The 26,265-nt window shown below is 39.2% G+C and overlaps 1 protein-coding gene across 1 annotated transcript in view; it reads left to right on the top strand.

The window, feature by feature from the left end:
* The window catches only part of ARHGAP15 (Rho GTPase activating protein 15), a 319,884-nt gene that overhangs the window by 39,574 nt on the left and 254,045 nt on the right, over positions 1-26,265 (top strand). Inside the window, exons 3-6 of the mRNA XM_031056956.1 lie at positions 6,907-6,981; positions 10,110-10,171; positions 11,511-11,589; positions 18,472-18,561. Of these exons, the coding sequence (XP_030912816.1) occupies positions 6,907-6,981; positions 10,110-10,171; positions 11,511-11,589; positions 18,472-18,561 (306 nt within the window). The remainder of the gene's footprint in view (positions 1-6,906; positions 6,982-10,109; positions 10,172-11,510; positions 11,590-18,471; positions 18,562-26,265) is intronic.

Here is a 26,265-nt window from a genome sequence, read left to right as displayed (position 1 = left end):
CTATTTTCTCTACCTTTGCTGCACTACTCATCTGTAATTTTAGCAAATCACCTGCAATAGTTTAGATAAATATATTAAAATATCAGAGTGAACAAAAAGTAATGACTGTGTGATGAATAGAAAAATCAGAATAGGAAACTTATCAATACATTAGATTTCATAATGTACCTTTTTATATATGGCTGGATGAATGCTGCCACAGTGTGTACCTTGCTGTGTTTTGTTGCACATTACAGGCTGTAACAGAAAAGGCAAATAGAAATATATCAGAAGTCCCACTTTTAATGTTCTTTGCTGGAATCGATGAGGATTGTATTTAATGCAATTAAAGCATATTGAAGCTTAGAGACCGGGTTCCAGTTTGATTTCCAGCTGGAAATCCTGCGGATTAGAGGCAGCACAGCTGTTGGTTCCTTTGTGATGGTTGGATCCCCAGGTACATGAATCCGAGTGACCCACAGTCAAATTTAGAGCAGCCCTAGGATTTCTTGAACACATATGGGTGGTAAGAACCTTTTGTAGCTGTCTCTTCTTCTACATAGGCTTTTGGCACTTCTCCTACTCCTGAAAATGCTAAAAATGAAGCCAACTACATCAGCTGGGACTCCCTCAAAGCAAGGATCAATTGGACGAATTTCAAAGGCCATTTGAGTGACTAGAGAGGAACAAAAGGGCTCCCACTCTAGGGAAAAATCTGCTCCTGGGAAACAGCAAGCCATTAACGGAGAAAAGTACCAGGGAAGGCTAATTCTTGGACTGAAAATACTAGCCCAAACTGGATACCTCAAATTTAGAACACCCCTCCAATAATTTGGGGAAAGAAGGCAACATAGTTTCAAACAGGCTCTGCTTTGTAATCAAACTCGTGATTAATGATTCTCTGATCACAGAGAATGAGCTCATCTTAACACTGGGCTGAAATTTAAACTAGGATCCGAGTAATTATTTTGCTCTTCTTTCATGAGTGAAGATAAATGGAGATTCTCCCCCAGCAGAGGCACCGTGGTGCTTGTCTACAGTGAGTCCTGAAGCCAGGGAGCAGCACGCCCACGTGGTTATATTGCCTTGATAAAAAATACCCACCTTCACAGGCTCAGATACAAAGGAGGACCCCTGCACTGTGGGAAAGGTCTATAGGATTCTGATTTATAAGGGAGCAAGAGGTCAAGGGAAGCAAAACCATTATCATTATTTTCAGAGGCTCTGGAGAAGTGAGCTGAGTGTAGAGGGCAGTGTGCTCAAAGGGAGGAGCGCAGGGCGACGGCAGCACAGTCCTGCTTGCTGCTTTTCCTCTTCCCCCTGCTGATTCCAGGCTGCACATTCTGCTGAGAGTATGTCATATGTAACGTAGGCCTGTGAGGACTGTGAAGTGGTTTTCTTATTAAATGATGCATGGAGAGATTATCTGGTCTGTAGCCAGCGCACAAAAGCTCCATCCATGCAAGTTCCTATTCCTGAGCAAGGCGTTCGGTCACCTGCGTAGTAATGAGTTTTCAGGAGCCTGGGGATGGAGGGTGAGGAGCAAATCTGGGCTGGTGGGGGCAGGACTGAAACTGCATTTTGTGTCTCTCTCTCCTGCAAGCCTTGGAAAAAAGGCATGGAGACCAAATACCATATCATACTGCCTTTAGTCTCGTTACCTTTTTTCCTGAAAAAACCTCTTTGAGACAAGGAAGGGGGAAAAAATAAAACATAGACTATGTGGTTCTAATGTGATCCTCAAGAGGATGGTGTTAGGGGGGCCCCAGAGCAAGGCAGGGGTGCCAGTGGCTGTGGGCAGGGAACCCACTGGGACATGGAGCTTTCCCCAGGGCTGGAAGGGGTCTTCTGCTGAGAGATGGCACAGCTCGAATGCACTGGGAGCGTCTGCAACAGTGTGGGGGAGGAATGGGAGAGTTCATGCTGTTTCTTGACATCCTCTACTTCTTGATAATGGACAAAAATTCCTTATCTGCTGAAATGAAATTAATAGAATTGAATAGAGTCATAGTGTGGCTTATATGCCATCTAGTGCCACCCCCTGCCGTGGGCTGGGACACTTTCAACTATCCCAAGTTGCTCCAAGTCATGTCCAGCCTGGCCTAGGATGCTTCGAGATATGGGGCAGCCACAGCTTCTCTGGGCACCCCGTTCCAGGGCCTCACCACCCTTGGGTAAGGGAAGGATTTTTTCCTGACCTATAACCTAACCCTGCCCTCTGTCACTCTGAAGGCTCTCCCAATTTTCATGTCATGAAATGCCTTGAAAATGACAAAGGGGCATCTCTGAGAGGGGAGGCCTGTGGGATTTCCACAGTGCCTTTCACAGCTGACATGAAATCATATCATAGCTCAGCTGTTTCCAAATAATTTCTGCAGATAATGATAGACTTGCCGTACTGCCCAAGATTGGATCTTGAAAACAAGTCACTTTGAGCATGGCAGTGAGTGAAATGTTACAGGATTCTCCTTGCCATTGCCATTCCATAGGTGTCTTTCAAGGGATGTGGCCATTAAGAAATGCTACAATACATTTCTGTTAAGTTTCTTTATCTAAGCGATTATGAGCTGTCACTGCAGTTTGGGAGTGACTGGGAATGAAATGACCACAGACATCACTAAATCAGGTGTCACCCCTCCTTCTCTGTTGAGGGAATGGTTTCCACAAAAGTTTATGTGACTAGTTTGTACTTTTATTGCAAAACTTTCAAGCTGCCACCAGTAAGTTCGATCCTGTAAAGAATTGAGTGTTCTGGCCTTGATCCAGAAAAACACTTAAAGCCACTGCAGAGTGCTTTGCTGGATGGGGTCCAGAGCAGAGCATCAGGCAGCAGTAGGACTCAACAGTAGGGGATTTCTCTCTTTTTTTGGTTATTTATAAAGGAATCTCCACATACATGGTTGCAGTGTCGGCAGGATGAAACAAAACAACAGCTAGAGCCCTGAAAAGAAAGGTCAAACCATGAACTGCATTGAAAGGGTTTTGGTAGAAATCTATCAAACCCTCCATGAGAACCATCTCCTTGGCTGAGAAATACTGTGAATGATGGAGGAAACAGCAGGTAGATGCCAGCTCAGGGTTTCCCATCCAAAGCTGAGCTCTGTTGGACCAGGTGCTGCCTGTTTGAGAAAACCGTGGTTTTCCCAGGCTACTTGTAGGTGGTGTTTGTGGATAAATAATCTGTGGTGAATAACTTACTTGACAATCTTGAAAGCCGCCTAGAAAGGTCATACAATTATCTTAATTACTTAGGGATACAAGTGAATTCAGAATGACATTTCAGGAAATAATTAATTGTCTGTGCTTTGTACTGGAGCAGCATTTTGAGTAATGCCGGTTGGTTTTGTTAGGTTTGGTTGAAATCAAAAAGCAGTCTGCTGCTTCTCATAGACGAGATAAATTAGGTTAGAAATATGCCTGTAATGGGAAATCAAAAACAAATGGATCCTCCAAGATCCTTTTTAAATCAATGCCACACTGTGTGAAGAGAGTAGTGCTGACTTAGCCGTGATGAATCCCCAGAAAAAGAGGGAGAATTTAAAGAACGGGAACACAGAGAGAAATTAAATGAAACATCAGGTTCCTGTGTTTTACCTCCCTGTTCAAACAGCAGCTGTCAGATGGTTGTCCCTTCACACCGGGGTACCAGGCGCACGGAGAGGAGGCTTTGCCTTTGTGGGAAGGATGATGACGGATTAGTGCTTAGATGCTGAAATAACTCTGGTAGGAGATGGATCCCCTTTAGCTAAGGGAAGGGGGGGCAGATCAGGCTGAATTTAACAAAACCAGACTTGCCCACAGACTTGGAAGCGCTCGCAGAGTGGATTTTTAGTGCTGCAGGTGACATTGTTGCTGACTGAAGAATGTTCATCAAATCAGAAAACTGCTGATAAGCTGCCTTTCCCAAAAAAGGATCTCACGAACTTCTCCTGTAAATCTCTGCCTTTCATCGTACCCTGGGAGGTGAGGTAGAGGACTTGTGACAGATATTATTTAGGTTTTTCTTGAGTTTATTAGGGTAATCAAATGGAGCTGTGGAGAAAAAAAAACAAACACCCAACCCCTCTCTTTTATGGTCTATCTATTAAAAGCTGAATGAAAGAATGAAAATAAGAGAGCCTCCTACACATCTCTTTGAATATTTTGGTACTTCATTGAAAATTGTGAGTATATTGAAACATGGCCATCTTGACTGCTGTCACCCAAGTTCTGCTGAGAACATTTTAACTTTCAACTGGGTTTATCTTGAGGGAAGTGATGTAACTAACCCATTCACTGGTATTTGTAAAATATATTTAGGACCAAATTTCTATCAGCCTGGCTGGAATTTTATCAAATCGGTCTAAAAGAATTTATTTCCTCTGATGGTACTTTTTCCTTTTTTCAAGTTGTTTTGATTAATTTTCTTTGAAGTTCTATTTCTAAACCAAAAGGCTGGTAGAAAACACTAAGAACTTTATTGAAGTTTCCATTAATTCCACTTGTGAGCAAAATATTTGGAGTCTTTTTCCAGAAGAGCTGGAACTCGGCTTACATAATTGTGGTTTTTGATTTTGGAGCTTCAGGACTTTCTTTGCATGAGATTGCCCATTAGTGGGCTACCAAAAAGAAACACCTTTTTAGCAAAAGTATCAATTAAATAATTATATAAGAGGTTTACTCTTTTCCTCGTCTTCATGCAGTTTTCCCTAACATTTCTTTGCATAAACAAAGAGGTTTTTTAAAGCACATAGTACCATCCACACCTGTAATTTTATTTTCCTTAGTTGCTTCGTATTTCCTGGAAATACTGAACAGTGTCCTTTAATTATACCACCCCAATAATTTACTAGGCCTGCCTACAAAAATAGGAATTTTTGCTCATTTCTTCCTTCTGTTGTGGATGGATTTAGGGCTCTGGATAAATCCTTTTTTAGCGAGTATCAAACGTGAGCATTTCTTTTGCAAATGCTCCGATCGCTGAGCCAGAGAGCGGCCAAGAGCTCAGCTCGGTGCTCCACACTTCACAAAACTGCACACAGGGCCCCCAACAGCCACATGGGGCTCCTGGAGAGAGCAGCTGAATGTTAAAGCAGGCACTGTGGAGTGGTGGTGTGCCTTGTTATTTAATTTGGATGAGTGAAGAATATATTTGAGAAGCCATCGCCGGGCAATGCGCTCTCTTGTATGTTAAGGAATAATTAGGATGTGGGGGATCTGGGTAAGAAAGAGTTCCTGTGATCTAGACCTGAATAGTCTAGCTATATGTCTCAGGCACTGTAGAACCTTCAGAGTTGTCTAACAGTAAAGATAAAGAAAAAGATAAATGGAATTAATTTATTTTGAATTTATATACATGCCTCTGCCTGCATTAATATTAAGCTCCATCCAAAATCTAAATAGAAGGACTGTAATCTTAGAAGTTCTCTCAATAGCATCAGCAAATCATTCTTGTTTACCCTACATGCTAATAAAACAGGAACATGACACTCCTGAAAACAAGATTGCAAAATACAGAAAATGTGGTCTGACATTTTTTTTCTCCCCAAAGGAGGGACTGCCACTAACTAAAGTATTTCTTATGAAAGCTCGATTGCTTAAGATGCAGAATATTAAGAGAGAAAAACACTTTAGGACACAGCCATGTCACCAGCTGTTACTCACCCTTAATGAAATTGTTAAGTGATATTCTTCATAAATAGGTCAGAGAAACTTTTGAATTGTGAAGGATGTTTTATCTCTTTCTTTGAAATGTTTGTATTAAATTTAGAACTGGTAATTCATTAAGCTCATTAGCTCTGACTAGGAGAGTAGAGCAATATCTAGGATATAGATTTCAAGGCTTAAAAACCTTAGTGCTTACAAATAAACATGAAAGCAATGTGTGGAGAAAAAATATGGGATCATAATATGTTTAACTGTTTTTTGAGCGTGGCCCTCTGGATTAATTAAGAACATTTTCTATATTCAGACACTTGAATATAAACAGAATACATTATGACTTTTGGTTAACTCTCTTTTAATAGGGGAAAAGAGAATGCATTATGATGAATACAGTGGAAACTAGTTGAGACTATATTTTGTTGTTTGCTTTGTGACTTGAGCTAAAAGAGGAAATAATCACTAAATTTTACAGGACCTCAGCTCATAATTATATATATTTTTGATTGATACTGAATTTAAACAGTAAAAGTTTTATGTCTATATATATATATATGCACACACACACACTTGCACACAGTTTTGAGGGATCTGCTCTTTGTTGCAGATTTTCAAGGAAGTAAAATGCTATTGAGCTCTGCCAAATGCTTGATTTGTGAAATAACTTTTATTTTGTTTTAATAGTTTCTGGTATAAAGCAATAATTTTTCAGAATTGTGTTCCTCAAAGGAAAGGGAGAATTGAAGGAAATCAAGGACTCAGTATTTGGGAGCAATTGTACAGTCAGAGTCCAGTATTGCTGTAACCTTTCAATCATGGAGACTTTAGAAACATCCTTTAAAGCAGTTTAAACTTGCTGGATTTTTGTGTGCTTGTGCCCAATTGTTTTCTGGTTTCTTCATTAACTTGCTTTTTGTGGCCTTGTTACAATTAGCAGCTTTCCTATTTCTCTAAAGTGGGTTTAAGAGCACCTAAGCAGTTAAACCATTTTTGAGGTTCCTAATGAGAAAAAACCCCCATAATTTAGGTTATTATTATGAGCTGATTATTTCTGAGGTAAATTTGCCCATGTGACATCACCAAAAAACACATTTATATGAGAGTTTTATACCAGAGTATATTAGCTGCACATTTTAAATACCCAGGGCTCAGAGGAACACCAGAAAGAAACCCCAAACCTCCACCCAACGCACGCTGTGTGTGCCCTGTAATTAAATGTGTTGTTCCACCTTTACCTGCATGTGTCTGAATCCTGTCTGAATGCAAATATTTCTTCTTCTTTTTCAGATAAACCGTCACAGAAGAAATCTTTCCCAGCACAACTTGACAATTGCAGACATCATCAGTACCCAGGAACCCACGGTAAGGAATTGCTCTGTGGAGCTGATAAATCACCCTGGTTATTTATTGATAATGTAAATGTTGCACTTGCTTTACTAAAGAATGAATATGTGAGGATTTGGATGCCTCAAGATGTTAAGGAACGTGAGGGACTTTGATTAATCAATAAAAAGAAAATTTTAGAAAGTGCAAAGTCATTTATATGGCTTGACTTTGCTCTTAATTCTGTTGTACTTGACTGAGCTTTCATCTCTGCTAATATTTGGCATAAAGGAATGTGATGAAGTCTTTGTCCTCTCTTTGCCCTTATTAAGGTGTTTCTAATATTATTATTAATTTGTATAAGAAATACTATAACGAAATTAAAAACAATAAATTCTTGACATTAGAAGAATCTAGGGGGAATGAGAAACAGATGTTTTTCTGCTAAAATAAAATGAATATGCAAATACAAATTAATCAAAGAAAGTTTGGTATCAGCAGTACTGTTACTTACACAAACTTTTCAGGATTAGGTATGTTCGGAAGGTTTGAATTCTACTCAAGAAAATTATAAAATCTGTATGTGATACAGTGATAATTATGTTTCCTTAGAGTTTCTAACAATATTAGCCCATGACAATGAGAGTCTTTTTATTTCTTATTTAGAAACTCAAATATTTACACTATGTACTCTCATCTGTACTATTCTTCTGAAGACAATTTAAAAACAAATCAACACAAACTCCACAAAATTATTCCATTTTCCTATTTCTATGCTAATTCTTCAGGGCATTTTGGGTCATTTTATCAACCTTCACATGTTGAAAAGGTGCAGGAAGGGCAGCAGCTTAACAAAAGATGATGATATTTATTGAGACAGAAACAGAATGTATCATTAGGATATATTTGGAATTATTTTCAATCCAATATCATCCATTTGCAGAAGTATTGCAAGTTGATCCTGAGCTGTCCTAGAAGTGTTTTCTTGAAAACAAAGTAGCATAGAAAAGGGGATACTAACAGATGTTAAACAAGGGGAATGCAGCACCCCAAATAAGAATTATAAAAATATTGGGGTCATCCTAGATATATTTTTCTTTGACTTCGGAGTAGATTTTTCATAATTGAATGCATGCCCTTTATATTAATTACAGAGAAAACAGTGCACATTATCAATTAGAGGAGGCCGTGCTAATTTTAAGTACAGCACCTGTACTAATTCAATTAAAGCAATGTGTGTGTGAAAGGAGTTTTCTTAGCACTGAGAGGGCTCATATTAACTGCAGCTCTTGTAGCTTTTTACTGTTCAGTTTTCAGCCATTTAATTTATAGCAAATGGTGGATTTGAGCTATGTAATTTAAGTCAGGATATTTTATACACCCAATATTTGTTAGTGGATTTGGTATCCTGGCTGAAGACAATTACAAGGAAAATTGGACTGAGCAGCACCATTTTCATCTGGAAGCACATCCACTTCTTAACTTCCCAAGATTGACAACAAAGGTGATTCACATCTGATGTTGAAAAATATTTCTATTTAGTCTTGGATTGGTTAAGATAGTAGTTTAACCTTGAAAACGTGAGGTTTGGGGTCTGATTCGGAGAAGCAGTCGATAGCTTGAATGGTTAGCCAATCCCAGTTTCTGTTTCCAGAGGGATAGAAATATTAAAAAGAATAACTTTTCTCATATGATATTTGGCATATCTGGCCCTGGCCAATGACCAGAAGTTTTATACCATAAAAAAGCATTAGAAGGGGAAGAAAAATATTGAAAATGTAAAGTCTGGGGGGGGAAATGAAGAAGTAGGTGGAGATGGGGATTAAACCTTATTTTAACTCGGCTAGTTCATCCATCCATCACTAGATAAATAGTGACATAACTCTGCACAATAATCCCTGCACACTTTCTCTCTGGGTTTTCTGTGGTAATGATATGCATGACAGGAATTTACATGAGATAAGTACAAATTACAGACAAAGCACACGCTGATCCTCCTGTACCCGCTTGAGAGTGTCACTTAAATCACTGTCCATGGGTCTACAGGCCTTTCCATAGGTGCAAACTGATATCTGCACAGTACATATGTCATTGCATGTTGTATATCAGCCACAACCAAAATCTGAGGAAATTGTGAAACATACTACACTGTTAAAATAATGCTGTTTTGTACAGTCAAAATAACAGACATGTTTGATTTAAAAATCCTTATATTGCCTCTTAAAGCATGTTTTATTGCTATTTAATGGCTTTGCAGACAGCAAAATTCTATTGAAATTGTTATGAAATTGCCCTGTGATGCAATTTACTACAAAGACCATGTGGAGTTTCTAATATCCAAGTTGGGCACTGGCTCAGTAGTGTTTGAAAGCAAAACCAGGCTCACTCTTAATCGCAATTTTGTTTCTTTTTCCCATTACTGACACAGTTGAGACCTGCTTAGTTGATGAGACCTGATGAGATGGGAGGTCGTTGGGTTTGGCTGAAAAACAGTCATCTTGCTTTGTTTGGGTTTTAGCTTTTTAGTATAAATTTATATAGACAATAACAACTCCTGACCCAGTTCTAAAATGAGATATTTCAGCTGATATTTCAGCCAAGGGTCTGCAAGGCGGTCTGGCTTAAGAAAGGTGTTCAGAGAGGTGTAGGAGCACAAATTGAAATGAAAAAAAAACCAAACAAAACCAAAAGAGCAGGCCTAGGTCTTGCTTCTAATACACCAAAACTCAAGCACAGTGTTGGAACCTGAAAATCAAGTGTCACATTCCCATATAGAATCCTCAGTGTGCTGCAATGAAACACAATAGATAAAATGATATTTTAACATCATTTACCTGCAATGCATTTAAAATTCTTTTTTATTCATAGCTAGAAACTTTGCCCACACTTACATAAATTTATTCTAAATAAATAGAGCAAAATAAAACTTTATTGGGTTTTTATTGTGGTTAATTTTGTGTAGTAGTTGACTTTAAGTGTTGTTTTAATATTTTCTGCAAATATTCAAAAGAATGGAACATATCAGAATAAAGAGGTGATTAAACTGAGAATTAGTGGTAAGATCCCCCACACTAGAGAATCTGGATGCAGACTCCTATGCATATATTAAGTGGTTTTTATGCAATAAATAATATGGTTATGACCTTCTTTTTTTTCCTTTCTTGCAGGTAGTGGCAAAGGAAGGATATCTTCTAAAAGCAAAAATAGCAGATGGTGGCAAGAAATTGAGGTATAACGTGGGAGTGTGACAGAGCCTAAGGAGGATCCAAGAGAGCTGGAGGGGGACTTTGGGCAAGGGCCTGGAATGATGGGAAAAGGGAGAATGGCTTCAAACTGACAGACAGCAGGGTGAGATGGGATATTAGGAAGGAATTCTTGCCTGTGAGGGAGGTGAGACCCTGGCACAGGTTGCCCAGAGAAGCTGTGGATGTCCCATTCTATCCATAACTGGGGTCATTTTGTATAAATTGGTACTGGATTTAAGATTTATTCCAAGATATATTGCCATTGAGTTCCTTGGTAATCCATATTCATCCAGCCTATCCAGCTCATAGGAAAGTTTGTTTAAATCTGCACATAGCATGGTTGACTACTCACACCTTTGTGCACTTATAAAACCTCTTTAAAATGGAAAGAAAAAACATAGAAAAATAATGAAGGTCTGAAGTGGTGCTTACCAATAGACAACTCATAGTCACCATGTGAGGCAGATCAATAGTGGGTTTATGAGCTTTCCTTTAAATATCAGATGTTATGACTCCTAAATTCAAAAGTTAAACTTGAGCTGTTGATCTAAAAATAGCTTTTTAGCAGATCAGATTTATGATTATATAGTGGTTTGAAACCTGTTATAGATAACATACATAATAGCATTTTCCTCTGAGTTGAATATCATGTTTTTCTGTATCAGGGGTCATTCTTTCACACGTCCATGTGTATTTTCACTTCTCCCTATCCCCAGCAGTTTGTCACTTCTCTAGGGCTGTACCATGAACTCCTGATATTTAATGGTCACTCAAACCTTGCTCAGATATTTTTCTTATCTTCCTTGCACTCGTGTAAACTTTTAATTTAGGGAAAGGAGACAGCATTTGGGACCTTTCAAAATAGACCTGTTACTGAGCTCTGTGTAGTCAGATCAACATTTTTCCTTCTCAGTTTTATTTTAAGTATTAGGTACCAGAAGGGCACCAGCTATTTCAGAGTCCTCTTCTTGTGAACTTTGAGCATGTGTGAATAATCCCACTGTTGCCATTTGACACCATGGCAAAAAAGAAAAACAAATGGGCTTCAAAATGTGAATGAGGATAAAGAAGCCCTTCAAGCTTTGATAGGTTACATTTTGGGTATAGTTAGGGTGGTGCAACTCCATCAGTGTTGATGGAAGTTTGTTGACAATGTTGACTTCAGACCATTTTTGTTTCTGACATGTATATATATATTAATATGTATTATGTTTTAATAATTAAAATCCATGTCTAGAAATGAAATATATTTTGCCTCCTGCTTGAATGCCTCACAGATTTTTTTTTCCCTTGTTTTTATTTTTTTTTAATATTCTTTCTAAGGAAAAATTGGTCCACCTCCTGGATTGTCCTTACTGCTCGGAAAATGGAATTCTACAAAGAGTCCAAGCAGCCGGCCATGGTAGGCAATCCAATATCCTCAGTCTCCTGGCAACTATTATTTCAATATAAAAAAGTTTGGTGTTTACAGAAGACAAATTTAGACTGAGCTGGCAACTTCAAAGGTTTGAAAGCAGCTGAAGGAAAAATGCCTTGATAAACTCTTAATCAGATGTAGTGTGTGTGAAGAAATAGGACACAGCATGTCCTTTATTAAGAGGTGCATTTCGAGAGTAATTGCAAAGTGAGACAAATGGTGAGTGACTAGCCAGTAATGTGAAGGTAACACTTTAAATTAAGGTGCCACTTATAAATGCTTTATTCTTATTTATGAAAATGATCACTAAATGCAGCTACTTCCTCAAATAATGTATTATAAAGTATGTTATAAAATGCATTAGTAATAAATGCTGAACAGATGATGCGATGAGAATCTGTTGCAAAGGATATTGTGAGGCGTAAATTGTATTAAACCATGCATGTGCATCTTTAATACATGAATTTAAGTTGTTATCTACCATCCTATAAAGTGGTTTATACATTAATAAATAATAATAAATTATTTATAAGCGGCACCTTAATATAGGGTGTTACCAAAGCAGAAAACATTATAAGTTAGCAAAGTGATTTTTTATCGCAGTATAAATGTGACATCCACCATATCCCGCTAACCTCCCTGAATATTTCTACGACTCCATCTAATGCAGCTAATGCAATTTCTGTAGCCTGTAGTTACTACAAAGTGAAATTTGCAGTACCTTTTTATTGTGCCCCAAGGAAAGGCCACTGATCTCCATCTGGGGACGCGTGACAGCTCCGCTGCACGAGCGATAGTGGCGCGCGTCCCCTCGGTGCTGGGCACAGCCAAACCTCAGTGTGGGCAGCAGAAGGGAAATTTGGTGCCTTTGTGACACTGTGGGCAGTGAAGGGACGGGTTTGACACAGCCCTGTTGTGAAAGGCTCTCAAGGCCTGATCGAATTAATACATGAATTTAAGTTGTTATCTACCATCCTATAAAGTGGTTTATACATTAATAAATAATAATAAATTATTTATAAGCGGCACCTTAATATAGGGTGTTACCAAAGCAGAAAACATTATAAGTTAGCAAAGTGATTTTTTATCGCAGTATAAATGTGACATCCACCATATCCCGCTAACCTCCCTGAATATTTCTACGACTCCATCTAATGCAGCTAATGCAATTTCTGTAGCCTGTAGTTACTACAAAGTGAAATTTGCAGTACCTTTTTATTGTGCCCCAAGGAAAGGCCACTGATCTCCATCTGGGGACGCGTGACAGCTCCGCTGCACGAGCGGTAGTGGCGCGCGTCCCCTCGGTGCTGGGCACAGCCAAACCTCAGTGTGGGCAGCAGAAGGGAAATTTGGTGCCTCTGTGACACTGTGGGCAGTGAAGGGACGGGTTTGACACAGCCCTCTCTCAAGGCCTGATCGAACCTGCCAAATCTCATTGCCTTGATGGGTGGCCGCAAAGGTGCTCTCTGTGGCAGGAGTCACAAACAATAACTTATTTTTCCTGTGGCAGGTGATGCAGACCATTCTTCTGTAAATCCTAGATCTATCAATGCCACCTGTCATAAAATCAGCCTTGAAGAGCACCTTTTCATGCCTTACGTTTTTTGAGCTTTGTAGAAAAAGAACCCCAGAACTAAGATATGAAACAATACAAATAAATAAAGGGTGAGATCTGGCACTTTCTGCTTGTGTTTGTGCTAGTCCAGCTGGAAAATACAACTTCTCTGCAGCCATGAAAATAGAAAAGCTTATTTTTATTTTTTTTCAGAAGCACCCGTTTTCCTTGAAGTTGACTTTTATATTATTAGGAAAAAGAAAAATGTCTAAGGTGAACTTATTAGAACTATTCTTATAATTTACTAAGTGTCTTGCACCTCTCTCTGCTACCTCTTCCCTCTCTTTGCAAGTCCTTACCCAAATTTCAGGAGATAAATGGACTGGTGGAAATTTAACACACAGGAGGCTTGATTTTACTCTGAGACCCCTCAACATGGTTAAAATCCCCATTAGCTTTTTAGGGATTTGGATACTCAACTAGACCAGCCTGGAGAATGGGGTTTTTGGCCCAGATCTCAAATGATTTAGCTAAAAAAGTGATGGTGGGTTATGAAACAGGACTTTCTGAGAGGTCAGTCCCTTTCCCTGAAGGCTCAGTCACCACCAGTGCTCATTTTATCAGTGAGATAAAATCTCCTTTGTAAGGAAGAATACAGACATATTGAACCTGTATTTTTCTCATTCTGGGGAGGGCAAAAAATGTTGTTTTTTTTTTTTATTTATTCCATGCTAGATTTGAATGTTGGGGCTGTGAACTCAATGTTCATTAGGTGAGAAAAATCTGTTAAAGTTTCATTTTCTGTCTGTTGCATCAAACTTAAATGCAACAATAAATAAACAAATTAGGTAAAGCTTGCAAACAACAAGAGCAGTGTTCATAATCTTATAACTCAATTTCCTAAACTCAAATTTTACATGTAAAAAAAAACTATACTGCCATGCTTATCTCATCTGATAAAGTAAATGCAGTGCTTATTTCCTTTGTAAACCACTTAACCAGATATAATTTTAGTACTGGAAAGGGACTAATACAAAAAAAAAAAAAGGATTCATTAGAAGCTATTTGTTTACTGATTTTATTTTATTTTTCCGATTTCTGTTTACTTTGGAAAAGGGGGAACTCATCCATTAATTAAATAATGTAAAAGAAGCTATGTTCATCCACAATAGTATGAATTATAACAAAGCATTTTTATTGTTAGCAGGAAAATGATGTGACTTAACAAAAAGATTAAAGTTCCTTTGTATTCTAAAGATATTAATTCATTAATTATTAATTATTAAATACTGTACTTGGAGCAAAAATTTAGACTAAGACAGCATCATTAAAAGAGGAATATTTCACAAAACAAAGGCAGCAGGAGAGAGAGAAATGAGAGCACCTCTAATACCTCTTTTCATGACAATGGGACTAAATAGCATTTAGAGGTGATCTAAAATTCTATTTGTTTAAATCTTTAGTAATGTTTTAATCAAAGAACTGGCAATATCTAAAAGGTTTTGCTGTTCCTGTGTATGCCTGTAGGTGCAGGACTCACTGTGGCAACTTTGCTGTTGCTTTGCATGGAGAGGATTGGGATCTATTGCTTTGCTTTCTGGTGAAGTTGGTGACAAAATCTGGAGTTATTGGAAGTAATAGAGCGCAGCAATTAAAGCACACAGAGGAGAGATTCAGAAAATGAGATTGTTTACAAATACTACTGAAAATGCAAGTTTGCATCCCATGAAGCTAGATCATTAGCTTCTTCTGCTGCCTTGATTTTTTTGTGGTCCTGGCTTTAATACACTTTTGTTTGTTTGTTTTTTGTTTAACCATTCTTATGAATTTGACTAGCTCTTTATTTTAAATTAAGAACACTGTGATCTAAATGAATCACAGCTCCATTCTTCCTTAACATCATTTAATTCTATCATCAGTTGGTCTTTCTGACCAAGAAAATGTAGTCAGTTTATTCCCTCAGATAGTTTATTCAACAGAGGTTATTTTAACCTCAGGTTATTAGCCCATCTGCAAAGTAATTTAGTGAGTGAAAATGCTGCTGAAATCCATATTCATGTTTAGGAAGATTTCATCTTAGCAGACACTTGTATCAATTTACAGCATAACCCCTTGCAACAACATTGATATAACATAATTGCTCTGACTGCCGAGCACAAAGCAAGGACGTGCAGAGCTCAGGCTTCCCAGTCACCTTAACTTGCTCTCTGCCAGGGTCTCTGTGTGTTGCATAACCTGGGAAGCCAGCTCTGCAGCAGGGAAATGTTTAGGCCAAAGTGAATTTCCTTGTACATTTTCTGGAGTTCTGATGGGTTTCAGTGGGTGCTCCCCAGGTGTGCAGCTGAACAGTCATGGGTGGTTTCAGGCTCAATGGCTCTGAAAAGGGAGCTGGGGGAGTTCAGCCTGGAGAAAAGGAGATTCAGGGCTGACCTTGTCACTCTCTACAGCTCCTGAAAGGTGGCTGTGCTCAGGTGGAGTTGGTCTCTTCTCCAGGCAGCACTGACAGAATGAGGGGACACAGTCTTAAGCTGCACCAAGGGAAATATGGGTTGGCTATTAGGATTTTTTATTTTTTTTATGGAAAGAGCGATAATATTCTGGAATTGTCTGCCCAGGGAGGTGGTGCAGTCACCATCCCTGGGTGTGTTTAACAAAGCCTGGATGTGGCACTGGGTGCCAGAGTTTAGGTGAGGTGTTGGGGCTGGGTTGGACTTGATGGTCCTGAAGGTCTCTTCCAACCTGGTGATTCTGTGAATCCTGTGAATGATTTAGCATGAAGTTTTCATCAGAAGCTTCATATTTTATGCCATACTTATGAGTTTATAGATGCAGTGTGGTCAGAACTGATAAATTCTCCAAAGGATAAATTTGAGGGTTTGGGTTGGAAGGGACCTTAAAGATCATTTTGTTCCACTCCCCTGCTGTGGGGAGGGAAACCTTCCACTAGACCAGGTTGCTCAATTCATATTTATTTCCCCCAGAGAAAGAGACTGTCTCAAATAATTATTGCACATAGCAGAAGCCTGTTCATCTTTCCCACACCACAAGCCTGCATCCCATCCTTTCTGGAGAGGGAGATGCACATGCTTGTACTTCTCTTCTGCTTATTACAAAATCAGAGCTGTAAACAAACTCCAGAGTACTGCAACAGCAGCAGAATTACACTCTGTGTTCACTGGGTGCACAGGAGGGTCCAGCTTCTGCTGTTGCATATATTTTGTACAATAATAGAAATACTACTGAGTTCACTATTTCATCTTCCTGCAACACCTCTCTAGGCTTTTGTTTTTTCTCCTTTTAGTGTTGCGTGGCAGTTTTCCCGAGGAAAATATTCTGTAGCCCAGTAATGTTCATTATCAAAAAACTATTTCTGTTTCTTTGTCTACATGTTAATCTCTTCTTTTAATCTCGTAATGTGTTTCCAAAATTTCTCAACTCTTTCTGCTGGTGGAATAAAGCTTCCCCTCTTTGTGAAAGTATTTTCCAACTCAAACTATCCATGTGGGTAATCTTTTTTCAAAGAGAGCAAAATTGCCCACTTTGAGAAGCCTGTCTTGTGTGTTCCTGATGGGTTGCAGAGCTGCCTGTGTGGTGCAGATCTGGGCATTGCATGGAGTCCTGGAGATGATCTAAACCTCATAGCCCTATTTATAAAAGTATTGGAATATTGAGAACTCATTCATTTCCTCCACAATTTGAATATTTATTTGCATTAATATATTGGTGCTTGGGGTTTTTTTCCAACTTCATAATTTTTGCCGTGCAAATATTAGTTGATTAAATTTCTCAATAGGTTTTTTTTTTTTGCAAAATCAAGTCTCAATGCTGCAGTTTTGATCTGCTATTAAAAAATTGGAAAGACTAAGGTCTTGTCAGAGGCCAGGCAGGAAATTTGAGGCAGAGGTGGGGAAAAAGAAATCCAAGTTCTTTTCTTCCAGTGGTTTAACCACAAGAACATCCTTCTGTTTTGAAGAGTATATTTCTTCTATTAAAAAAATTAATAATAATAATGAAAAAAGGAACAAAGGCACACAGGACTGTCAGTTTCAGTGGAGCTTAACCATCGTGGTTTTATGGTTTGGCAAATGGAGAACATAATTGCAATCCCAGAACTGAAAACTTCCAGATACTAGGCCTGCAAATCACTTGACCAGGATCTCTTTGCTTCTTTTAACCTAAATAGGTTCTCTTCCTCCCATCTCAAAGGCACCCTGGAGAACTCACATATTTTAGCCTTTAATAACAACATCAGAGAAATCCAGTGAGTAGTTTTTGGAAAGCTGAATCTGTGGCTGGTGCTGGACTGGCCGCTCTTAACTCTATAAAGTCTGTTTTCTGTATCACTAATGACATTTTTAGGGTAACTATGGCTTAAGAGCAGCAGAGAAAACAGTTGCATCCGGCTGATTAATTAAATTATGTGGATATCGCTCCATCCCCTACCCGAAAGGGAGTTAGTGGTGCTTTTTTACTTTAACAGTAGTATTTTTACTGTTGAGTAGGATGTGCAGCAACCCAATCTACAAAGCCTACTCCGAACTACAGGGGCTTTGCCAGAACTGCTGCACAGGCAGAGTCCCTGGAGAAGGAGCTTCGATGGCAAATGAGGATTATTGTGCTTTACACCAACTCCCAGCAACGTAAATGATACAGGCAAACAAATCTGCTCTTTGAATTCCTTGCATCCATATGGAAGAGCAGGGGAGGCAGAGCTGTGTCACTCCAGGATGCGTGGACTGACACTGAGAAGTATCAGCCCTTGCGCTGAGCTCTTTCTGGGTGTCACACATGCCCTCGAAGCCTTTTCTTCTTTTTTTAGGAGCAAGAAATGATAATTTGTTTGGAGAAAGGAGATAGCTTCTCTTAGAGATACGATGTATGCTCTTGTCTAATTTCTGTCCTTTCCAGTTGCATCAATTTAAATTTGCATTTGGAAAACCCACAAGTTTTTTCCTTTAAACTCAATGACTCTTCAAGAGGTTTGGCAAAGTAAGCATTGAAAATAGCTGGTCCATGTGTCTGCATTTGTGTTTTGATCTACTATGTGTTACACTAGACTGTTTTTTAAACCATTTAATTGTTTTTAAAATTATGTTCTAATATAAGAACCTTACTTCTGAACTAAGACACCCCAAGAGTGGTTATTTAACAATACCAGGGCATATAATGAGCTCTTTTCAGTAAAACCAGCAGCTGTGCTACAACAACCTGTCACTTTAACTTGATCTATTCTTGTTTTATCTGATAACTGTCCCCATTTGTGAAAAGTGAGGCCATAATCATGTTGATTTTTTTTTTCTTTTCCTTTCCAGAAGCCGGGATATAAACCTGAGTGTGTGGATTTGTGTGGTGCTCGCATTGAGTGGACCTCAGAGAAATCCAGCAAAAAGAATGTTTTTCAGGTAAGAGGCAAAGCATTCCACTGCTCATTTGTGTCTGAACTCTGTGAAGAGGTAGGTTTTATTTCCTTGGTTTTAATAACTAGATCCTGATTTAATACAGCATTTTTCTTACCAGTAAAGGAGTGTAACACTTTATCCAGCATCGGTTTACTATTTTTCTAAGAGAAGGATTTCTGATGACTGAGTCTCCTAAACACTTGAGAACCTGTTGATTTATTGATTAATGCTCTATATTCAATTTGTTTTTAAAACTTAGTAGGTAATTGCTTTGGGTTCAGGCCTAGAATCTTGACCTAGAGGACTTCCATAAACACAACTTCTTCAAACTGCTTATACAAGCACGGCTCCAGCGCAGTGCGGTTTCTCTGTTTATTTTTATTGCTGCTCAGGGTCCTCAGACGGTGATGACCCAGGTTCACTTCTGCAAGGGGAGGGGAGGATTTTTAAAAGCTTGCCTCTGTCAGGGCCAGCAGAGAAGGACATGTATTTCTCACAGGACTATTCTTCATTGATGGGAAATAATATTATTTAATTCCGTCGTCCAAATGCCATTGAATTGAAAGGGAGGATCAAGGCCCAAGAAGATGAAAGGAGGGGAAAAGCATTACTGCAAGGTTAACATTCCAGGATCTAGGGGCTAAAATAGTTTGTTGCAACATCTTCAGGTTTTGGACATAATCCAGCTCCCATGAATATCAGTAGAAAGGATTTGTTGTCTTTTTCTGTTTCACTAAATGTTGCATCAAGCCACATCAAAATATTATTCTCTAAGAGCCAAGTTGTTTCCCAGAGTTCTAACATTTAAAATGTTTAACAATACAAGCAATAAAGTGGGGAGAGATGCAGAAGGGAACATGTCAGGGTCAAGACCCTGTTAGTTACCAGAGAGTCCTTTGGCATCATGACCAATGAAACATGCTGGAGGAACCAACTGTGTCTGGGTCTGGGATGGAAGGGAAAAAAAAAAGCCACTACACATAAAAAAACCCCTAAGGGCCTGTACATGGCTTCTTAAAAAGAAATCTCTTTGGGTCAGCTGTGTGTTACAGAGGCTTTTTCAAGGTTTATTTTTCTAGACATCTTTCTAAAGCACATGGAATATTTAGAAATATTCCTCTTTTCCAAGACAGTGAGACTTATGCTTCTATACCCCCCACATCTTTCAGGTTGTCTTGAGACAACACTTGGGGCTTTGTCATTTCCTAGGTATTTTTAGAATAAATATTTTGGTTTTTGCTGTCAATCTTCAGCTTTTTCACTTGGAATGTGATTAAGTATAACCTTAGCCTTCACTCCTGCAACCCCCTGAGCGCACTGACAGGTCTTCTGAGCTTCTAGGGTTTATTTCTCATTTTGCAGTAAGCAAAATTCCCGTTTGGAAACGCATTTCGGTGATTCATTTGAGCTAATGCATTCCCAAAGTAAAGACAAACGAAGCTCTGTTATTGATTTACCAAACTGGTGCTACGAAGGCTCTGCAATGCATTTTCTTCTCACTTCTGTTCGTGTGAGGTGTAACTGAATCAGAATAATGTGAGAAAGGAAACTCATGCACTACTGCTTGAACCCATTAAAATGTGTCTTCATCAAGCCAATAAGTGAGTGGGAGAGACATTAAGAAGTAAAAGCATGGGAGGAAGGACATATGTTAAGACACATTTTGAAAAGGGATGGAGCATTGTTTAGACAGAGAGCTACAAGAAGATTGTGCCAGATGGTAAGAGCGAAAGAGGAGAAGGCTTTGGCACCAGTAGTGGTGACATTTTGGGAAAGGAAGGGACTGAACAAGACTGGTGCTACATGAGCAGATAGAGTGGGAAGGGGACTGCAGAGGGAGCGAAGATTTGTGAGATAGTCTGGAGGGAATCCAAGGCCAGTTCGAAAGCAGAGAGGTCAGTTGGTACCTGGAAACTGAATATTTCAGGAAACACTTCTGATCTACTTATTCCTCGTGGGTGGGAATAAAATTGATAGTGTGTGTCTACTTATTCATAGGTTTGTTCAAATGGAAGCAACATGGGTGGCTTTCTTTAATGCTTTCTTTCTTCTTTTTTTTTTTTTTGCAACCTAAATATAGATGCATTGCATTGCTGTTTGATTAAATACATTAGCTGCTTAACTCTGAAGTGATCAGAAATAAGTATAATTATATCTTCAAAGCCCATCAAAACATAGTTGGTGTTTTGTTTAATTACTTTCTAATAAAACCTTCTTTTCTCATTCAGTGGCTTCTTTGTGCTAATGCGTTGTATTAGGAGTAGGTGCAGAATTTTGAATTTGATTTTACCAGGGTGCTCAATTTGAGTTCATGAATTATAGATCACAAATGGAAAAAGACTATTGAAATTTTGGGCTGAAGAAAAAGAAGGAAGTCTTGGATTTAAAATCTAAGCAGATGACAGTTAATGGATAGCAGCAAGAAGATGGAGCATAGGAGTATCATAAAGAAAAACTAATTGGAAACGTGATCGACGCAGGGAGAAGTAAAAGAGGGAACTGCAAGTGAATGATATTCAGGCAGGAAGATTTGGGTTTCTGGTGTTGATCATGATGCTTTCAGCAGTGTTACTCCTCTCATTTTAATTGAGCTACTCCCTTTTTAACAGGATAAGTCTGATCTGTCTCACACTATCCAATTTGTGCATGCAATCTATTTCTGTCCTTGATGCACACATTATGTGGGGGTATTTTTTCCCCTCAACTTTTCCTTAACAGTAACTGAAAATATGCACATCTCATAGACTATAACCTCCTGGTTTCCTTTCATTTATTTTATTGATGGTGTAACTGGCACCAAGGAAAAAACCTGGTTAGAAGCAGCTTCCCATGGTGTGGGGTGAGGTAGCAGCTTGCAGCGAGACACGGTGCTGTTTGTTCTTGCTGGCTGAGTGATGTGATGCACTAGGTCTTCATCGGAGGAGTGCTGAATAAAAGAAGATTTATGTTCAAATCACATGCTTTAAATATTTCTGCTAAGTGCTAGTTTGCTCTTTGGTGTTTAGCCTGAAATTTAAAGCACTGAGGATTAAAAGGATTACAACATAATCTTAAATAATCCTAAGTGTCATTTACAGAGAGATGGTTGTAATAACTAAATAAAACCATGTTAAGGGGTGGCAGTGTTGTCAGTCAGCAACTGGAACAGAAACAGCGCCTGTGTCACTTTGTTGTTCTCCTCTTGCCTTTTTTTGGCTTAGTTTGATATTGGGTAGGTGTGTTTTGATGTGAGTTATCAAAAACGAAAATAACTTAATGGGCTGCTTTTCAGTCAGTGTTGATATGGTGTTTGAAACACCAGTAACTAGGCTAATTTGTAGATTTTTTTCCCAATATTCCACATTTCCTACTTTTAGTAAACTTTTCAACTGGGTCTTATTCTTCCCCCTGTTTTACTCAACCTCTACTCTAAGCCAAACAGCCTTTTAATTTGAAATTCAGCCCAGACTTCATGGAAGATGGGCTCTTGACCTCTGGATTTTTAATTCTGGGGGTTCATTAGCGCAAAGTCCTGTGGTTGTACACTATTTCCTTGAAGAGGTTTTGGGAGATTTCTCTCAGATAATTCAAAATAGAAAAGGAAAAATAGGAGAGAGGTGAAAAGCACAAAAAAGGTCACGAGCAGCATATTTATGAATCGATGAAGCTGCTTTGTTCTCTTAATAGCACCATTCATTTAACTAACAGGCATTTTTTGGTTTCTTTAGTCATAATTTTACCCTGTTCACTGAGTTCACATCTAGGAAGGTTTCATATGAGGAATTTCTGGAGTTTTGTGGCTGGGCTCTTGCCACAGATGTGGTGTGATACCGTTTTTTGTTTCAATGCACCGCAGCTGTAAGGGGTCACTCAATCCTGCACAACTAAGAGTATTTTACAAATAGTGAAAGCTGTGTAAGACCTACAGTATTCCACCAGCGAGACAGCTGGAAGTACAACTGCACCTATGTGTAATATGAAAGAATTTATCTTGCAGCTGTTTCATATATAATAACATTTATGGCGCTGATCCTGGGTAACTCCCTTGTCCTTGAAGCTCTCCAGCTTTGTCCAAGCGAGTAATCTGAATGATAAGCTATTTTGTTCTACATACTATAGGATCAGGATAGTGCCTGGATGCCTCCCAGGAATGGTTTAAGTCACTGCTTTTTGCCATGGGAGGGATAATTTTTGTTTTCCCAATCTCTCTAGAGGAAGCGCTGAGAGCACGACGTGGAGGGGCTTGGACTGGGATTGCTATTTGGGTTTCTTTGTGTGTTTTTGAACATAAATGCTACACAGAGGAGGGAAATCTAAAAAAGCCACCTTGCAGGCTTGTGGTGGTCCTTATCAGCAGCTGTTTGTTCCCACCCAAATCCCAGAGTTAGTCCCATTTCCTGAGCCTGAGAGGGCTCTTGCTTTCAGCTCTGAGTTGGACAGGAATCTTTGCTGGATTTCAATCTGCTATGCATTTGATGGACCTCTTGTGATCTCAGAACACCATTTTGTCCACTTCTGGACCTCACTGCTGTGGCTGGGGTTTAATTTCTATCCCAGAAACCTGAATTTGTTACTGCCTAATTAAAAGACTTGGCCACAGCACACAGTCATTAGGTGGTGTTAGAAAGAGGCTCTTTAAGTAACAAAATTAGGTTTTTAGAAAAACGCAAAACTGAAAAATGGTCTTCATCTTCAAAAGAAGCGCGGCCAGCAGTTTGAGGCAGTTGGGTCCCCCACTTTGAGCACCATGGAGTTCCAGGACAAAGGGAAATTGTTTCCCACTGCCAGAGGGCAGGTTTAGATGGGATATTGAGAAAGAATTCTTCCCTGTGAAGGTGGGGAGGCCCTGGCACAGGGTGTTCAGGGAAGCCGTGGCTGTCCCTGGATCCCTGAAAGTGTCCAAGGCCAGGTTGGATGCGACTTGGAGTGGGAGATGTCCCTGTCCATGGAATGAGACCAGTTAAGGTCCCTTCCAATCCAAACCATTCTCTGATTTTACATAAGTACTCTTTTTATTGTTGTAAGTGAGATCCTGAACACAGCAATGTGGAACAGGCTCCCAATTGTGGTTCTAGTTCTGTCTTCTAACTGGCTTGTTAATGACCTTACTGGCAAAGCTCCTGCCAAAATATTCAGTAAAACCTAATCAATAAATGCAGATAATCTTCTGACTTCTCAACATGTCTGCTATTTTCTGTTGTAAGCTAAATCCAGCAAAGCCCATGAATGTTTTGTTTTTTTCATGTATTCAGTTGTTCTTTTCTTAATTTCTTTCATTTTGAACATCTTGTAAGTTTTAATGTATTTTTTGGTCATCAAAATAAAAAAGTAAGAGTGATAGTACATAATGAAAGAGGAAAACCAGCTTTGATTTGATTGCAGGAAATAGAAAATTGCACACAATATGCATTTTAAACTTTATAAAATTAAGAAGTCACTTTGGCTTCTAAAGACTATAATATGATATTTTAAGGTGATGATAAGGAGACACCTTTAGATATCCTTGGTGATTTTATTTGTTGTTATTTAATATATTTTTTATGTATGAAAAAGGCAGATTTAACTGTAACCACTTCACCTGTGTTGACAGTAGCTGCTCTTGGGACCCAAGGAGGTGTTGAGGTGTCCCTGGTTAGTAAAGAGCACAACAGGCAGAAAAATCAGCTGAGAAAGGACAAGATCCTTATGCAATTGAGAATAAGCAAGAGCCTGGTAACTGGAGCACTCTGGAATATAGAGTTCTACCCTTGTTTCAGAAGTGTCGGGTGAGAAATGGTCAGGCTTTTCTCACCAGTGTCTCTTAAATCTGATTTTACTCATGTTAGCCCAAAGAGAACATATGGAAAATGAACTGGAATTCAGATTGCTCAGTGATTACTCAGTAATGGACACAGAAATTCTTGATGTGATTCATGTTCTAAGGAATATCAGGTAATAAAAGCCAGTTTCACCCCCAAAAAAGTGACAGAAAGAGTGATGCAAGCAAAGCTTTACACAAGGACAGGAACATACAAACTGTAAGGATTTTGGCTTCATTTGCATAGGAAACCTTAACAAAAATGAAAAAAAACCCCACTTTTCTATGACATATAGAAAAATATTTCCATATTTTGATATTTCAATATTCAAGCTATAATCAATTTGGAAATAGAGAAGCAGTCAACAGGAGGGCACTCGACTGACAGCACTGTGCATTTAAAAAGTTTGGGAAACTGAGTCTTCAACCTCTGTAATGGAATTTCAAGGAGCTTTTCTATCAATTTAACCTCTGTAATGGAATTTCAAGGAACAGCAACTTTATTCATAAAAAGGACAAACCAAGCAGTTAAGTTAGAGGTGCCACAAAATTACAGTTAATCTGTTTCTCTCACTTGCTGAGTCTGCTTTGGGGTAAAACAAACCCCTCAGTTATGTCAGAAAGGCCTTGTGTATTTAGTGGCTACAGAAACAGAACATTAACATTTTGTCGTTGTTATTATTATAAGAAAAAACTGAAGTCCTAATTACCACTTCTTTTAATGATGTGAAAAAGTTGCTTTTCAGCAATAGTGAGGTCCACTCCTGATAGGGAATATTTTGTTATAGTTAGCTTAATGAAATAAGATTCAAAATTCTCAAAAATCTTTGGTTGATCTGTAGCTAGATATGATCTTACCTGGGTGGGTATTTTTTTTCCCCCCATTATTGTCCTAAAAAAAAAATCAGGAAAAAAAATCTTTTGAAAAGTGTAACTTCAGCAACTCATGGAGGTCTTGGAAAGGCTTGAAAGCCTGAAGCAGAAGCTGCCCTGAGCAGGGTGCTGGGGTGCTGCTGGCTATGGCACTGCACATCACCTCTGTGTGGAACCCACTGCAGGCCACGGCCTCCCTAAATGCTGCAGAACTCCAAAATCCAATGGAAAAGCAAGCCTAAATTTTCCATGAAACCAGGCCGATTTTAAAAACTCACTATCTGTATTCCCCCAGTCTGACATTGTGTGTGTGTAGAAGTCTGTCTGCTGAAAGTGATGGTTAGAATAGCTCACTGTGCTTTTTGAGAGCCCATCTCTTGGCAAATCCAAGTGCTGGCACGTGAGTGCCTGTGATAGGTACGAGTGCCTGTGTGCGCTCATACACATGTGCTTCTCAAGGAATTATCTGAATCACTTAGCCCGTGACAGCCACGCTTGCAGCTTTCACCAGTGCAGATGTTATTTGTCCATCAGGAAAGAAAATATTTGTTTCGAGCCACAGGCATTTTCTGTGCTGCAGGAATAAAACATAGCAGCAGTTAATGCTTAATGTGCGTGTGACATAATTTTGTCAGGGACAGAAGCACGGCTGAGCACAAGGAGCTGGACAAATCTGTGAGAGCAGAGGAAGCACCTTGTGCCTTGGAAAACGAGAAAGCAACCCGGGCAGCATGACAGAGGAGCAGCTTATTTTTCCCATTGTTTTTTTCTCTTTTTTTTGGCCGAATTCACAGCAGGTTGTGCAGTTGGGGAGGGGAGGAGGGGGCTCGAGCGATGTTATTTTGTTTTGCAGCTGAAGGAGCGAGCGGCGCTTTGCAGCTCCCGCATGCGAAATGGGGCTGCAGCCTCTGCTGCATTATTCATAAACATATTGCTGCCATCTCGTGGGCAGCGCACGGGCGGGCAGGGATGCGGGCAGGGATGCAGGCAGGGATGCAGGCAGTGGAAGAGGGGAAGGATGAAAGCACTGGAAGTGGGCATTGGATGTGGGCAGGAAT

The sequence above is a fragment of the Geospiza fortis genome, unplaced genomic scaffold (assembly GCF_000277835.1).
Source record: "Geospiza fortis unplaced genomic scaffold, GeoFor_1.0 scaffold112, whole genome shotgun sequence".
In the NCBI taxonomy this organism is placed as follows: domain Eukaryota; kingdom Metazoa; phylum Chordata; class Aves; order Passeriformes; family Thraupidae; genus Geospiza; species Geospiza fortis.
Note: the sequence above shows the minus strand (reverse complement) of the source record. Positions and strands in the feature narration are given on the sequence as shown.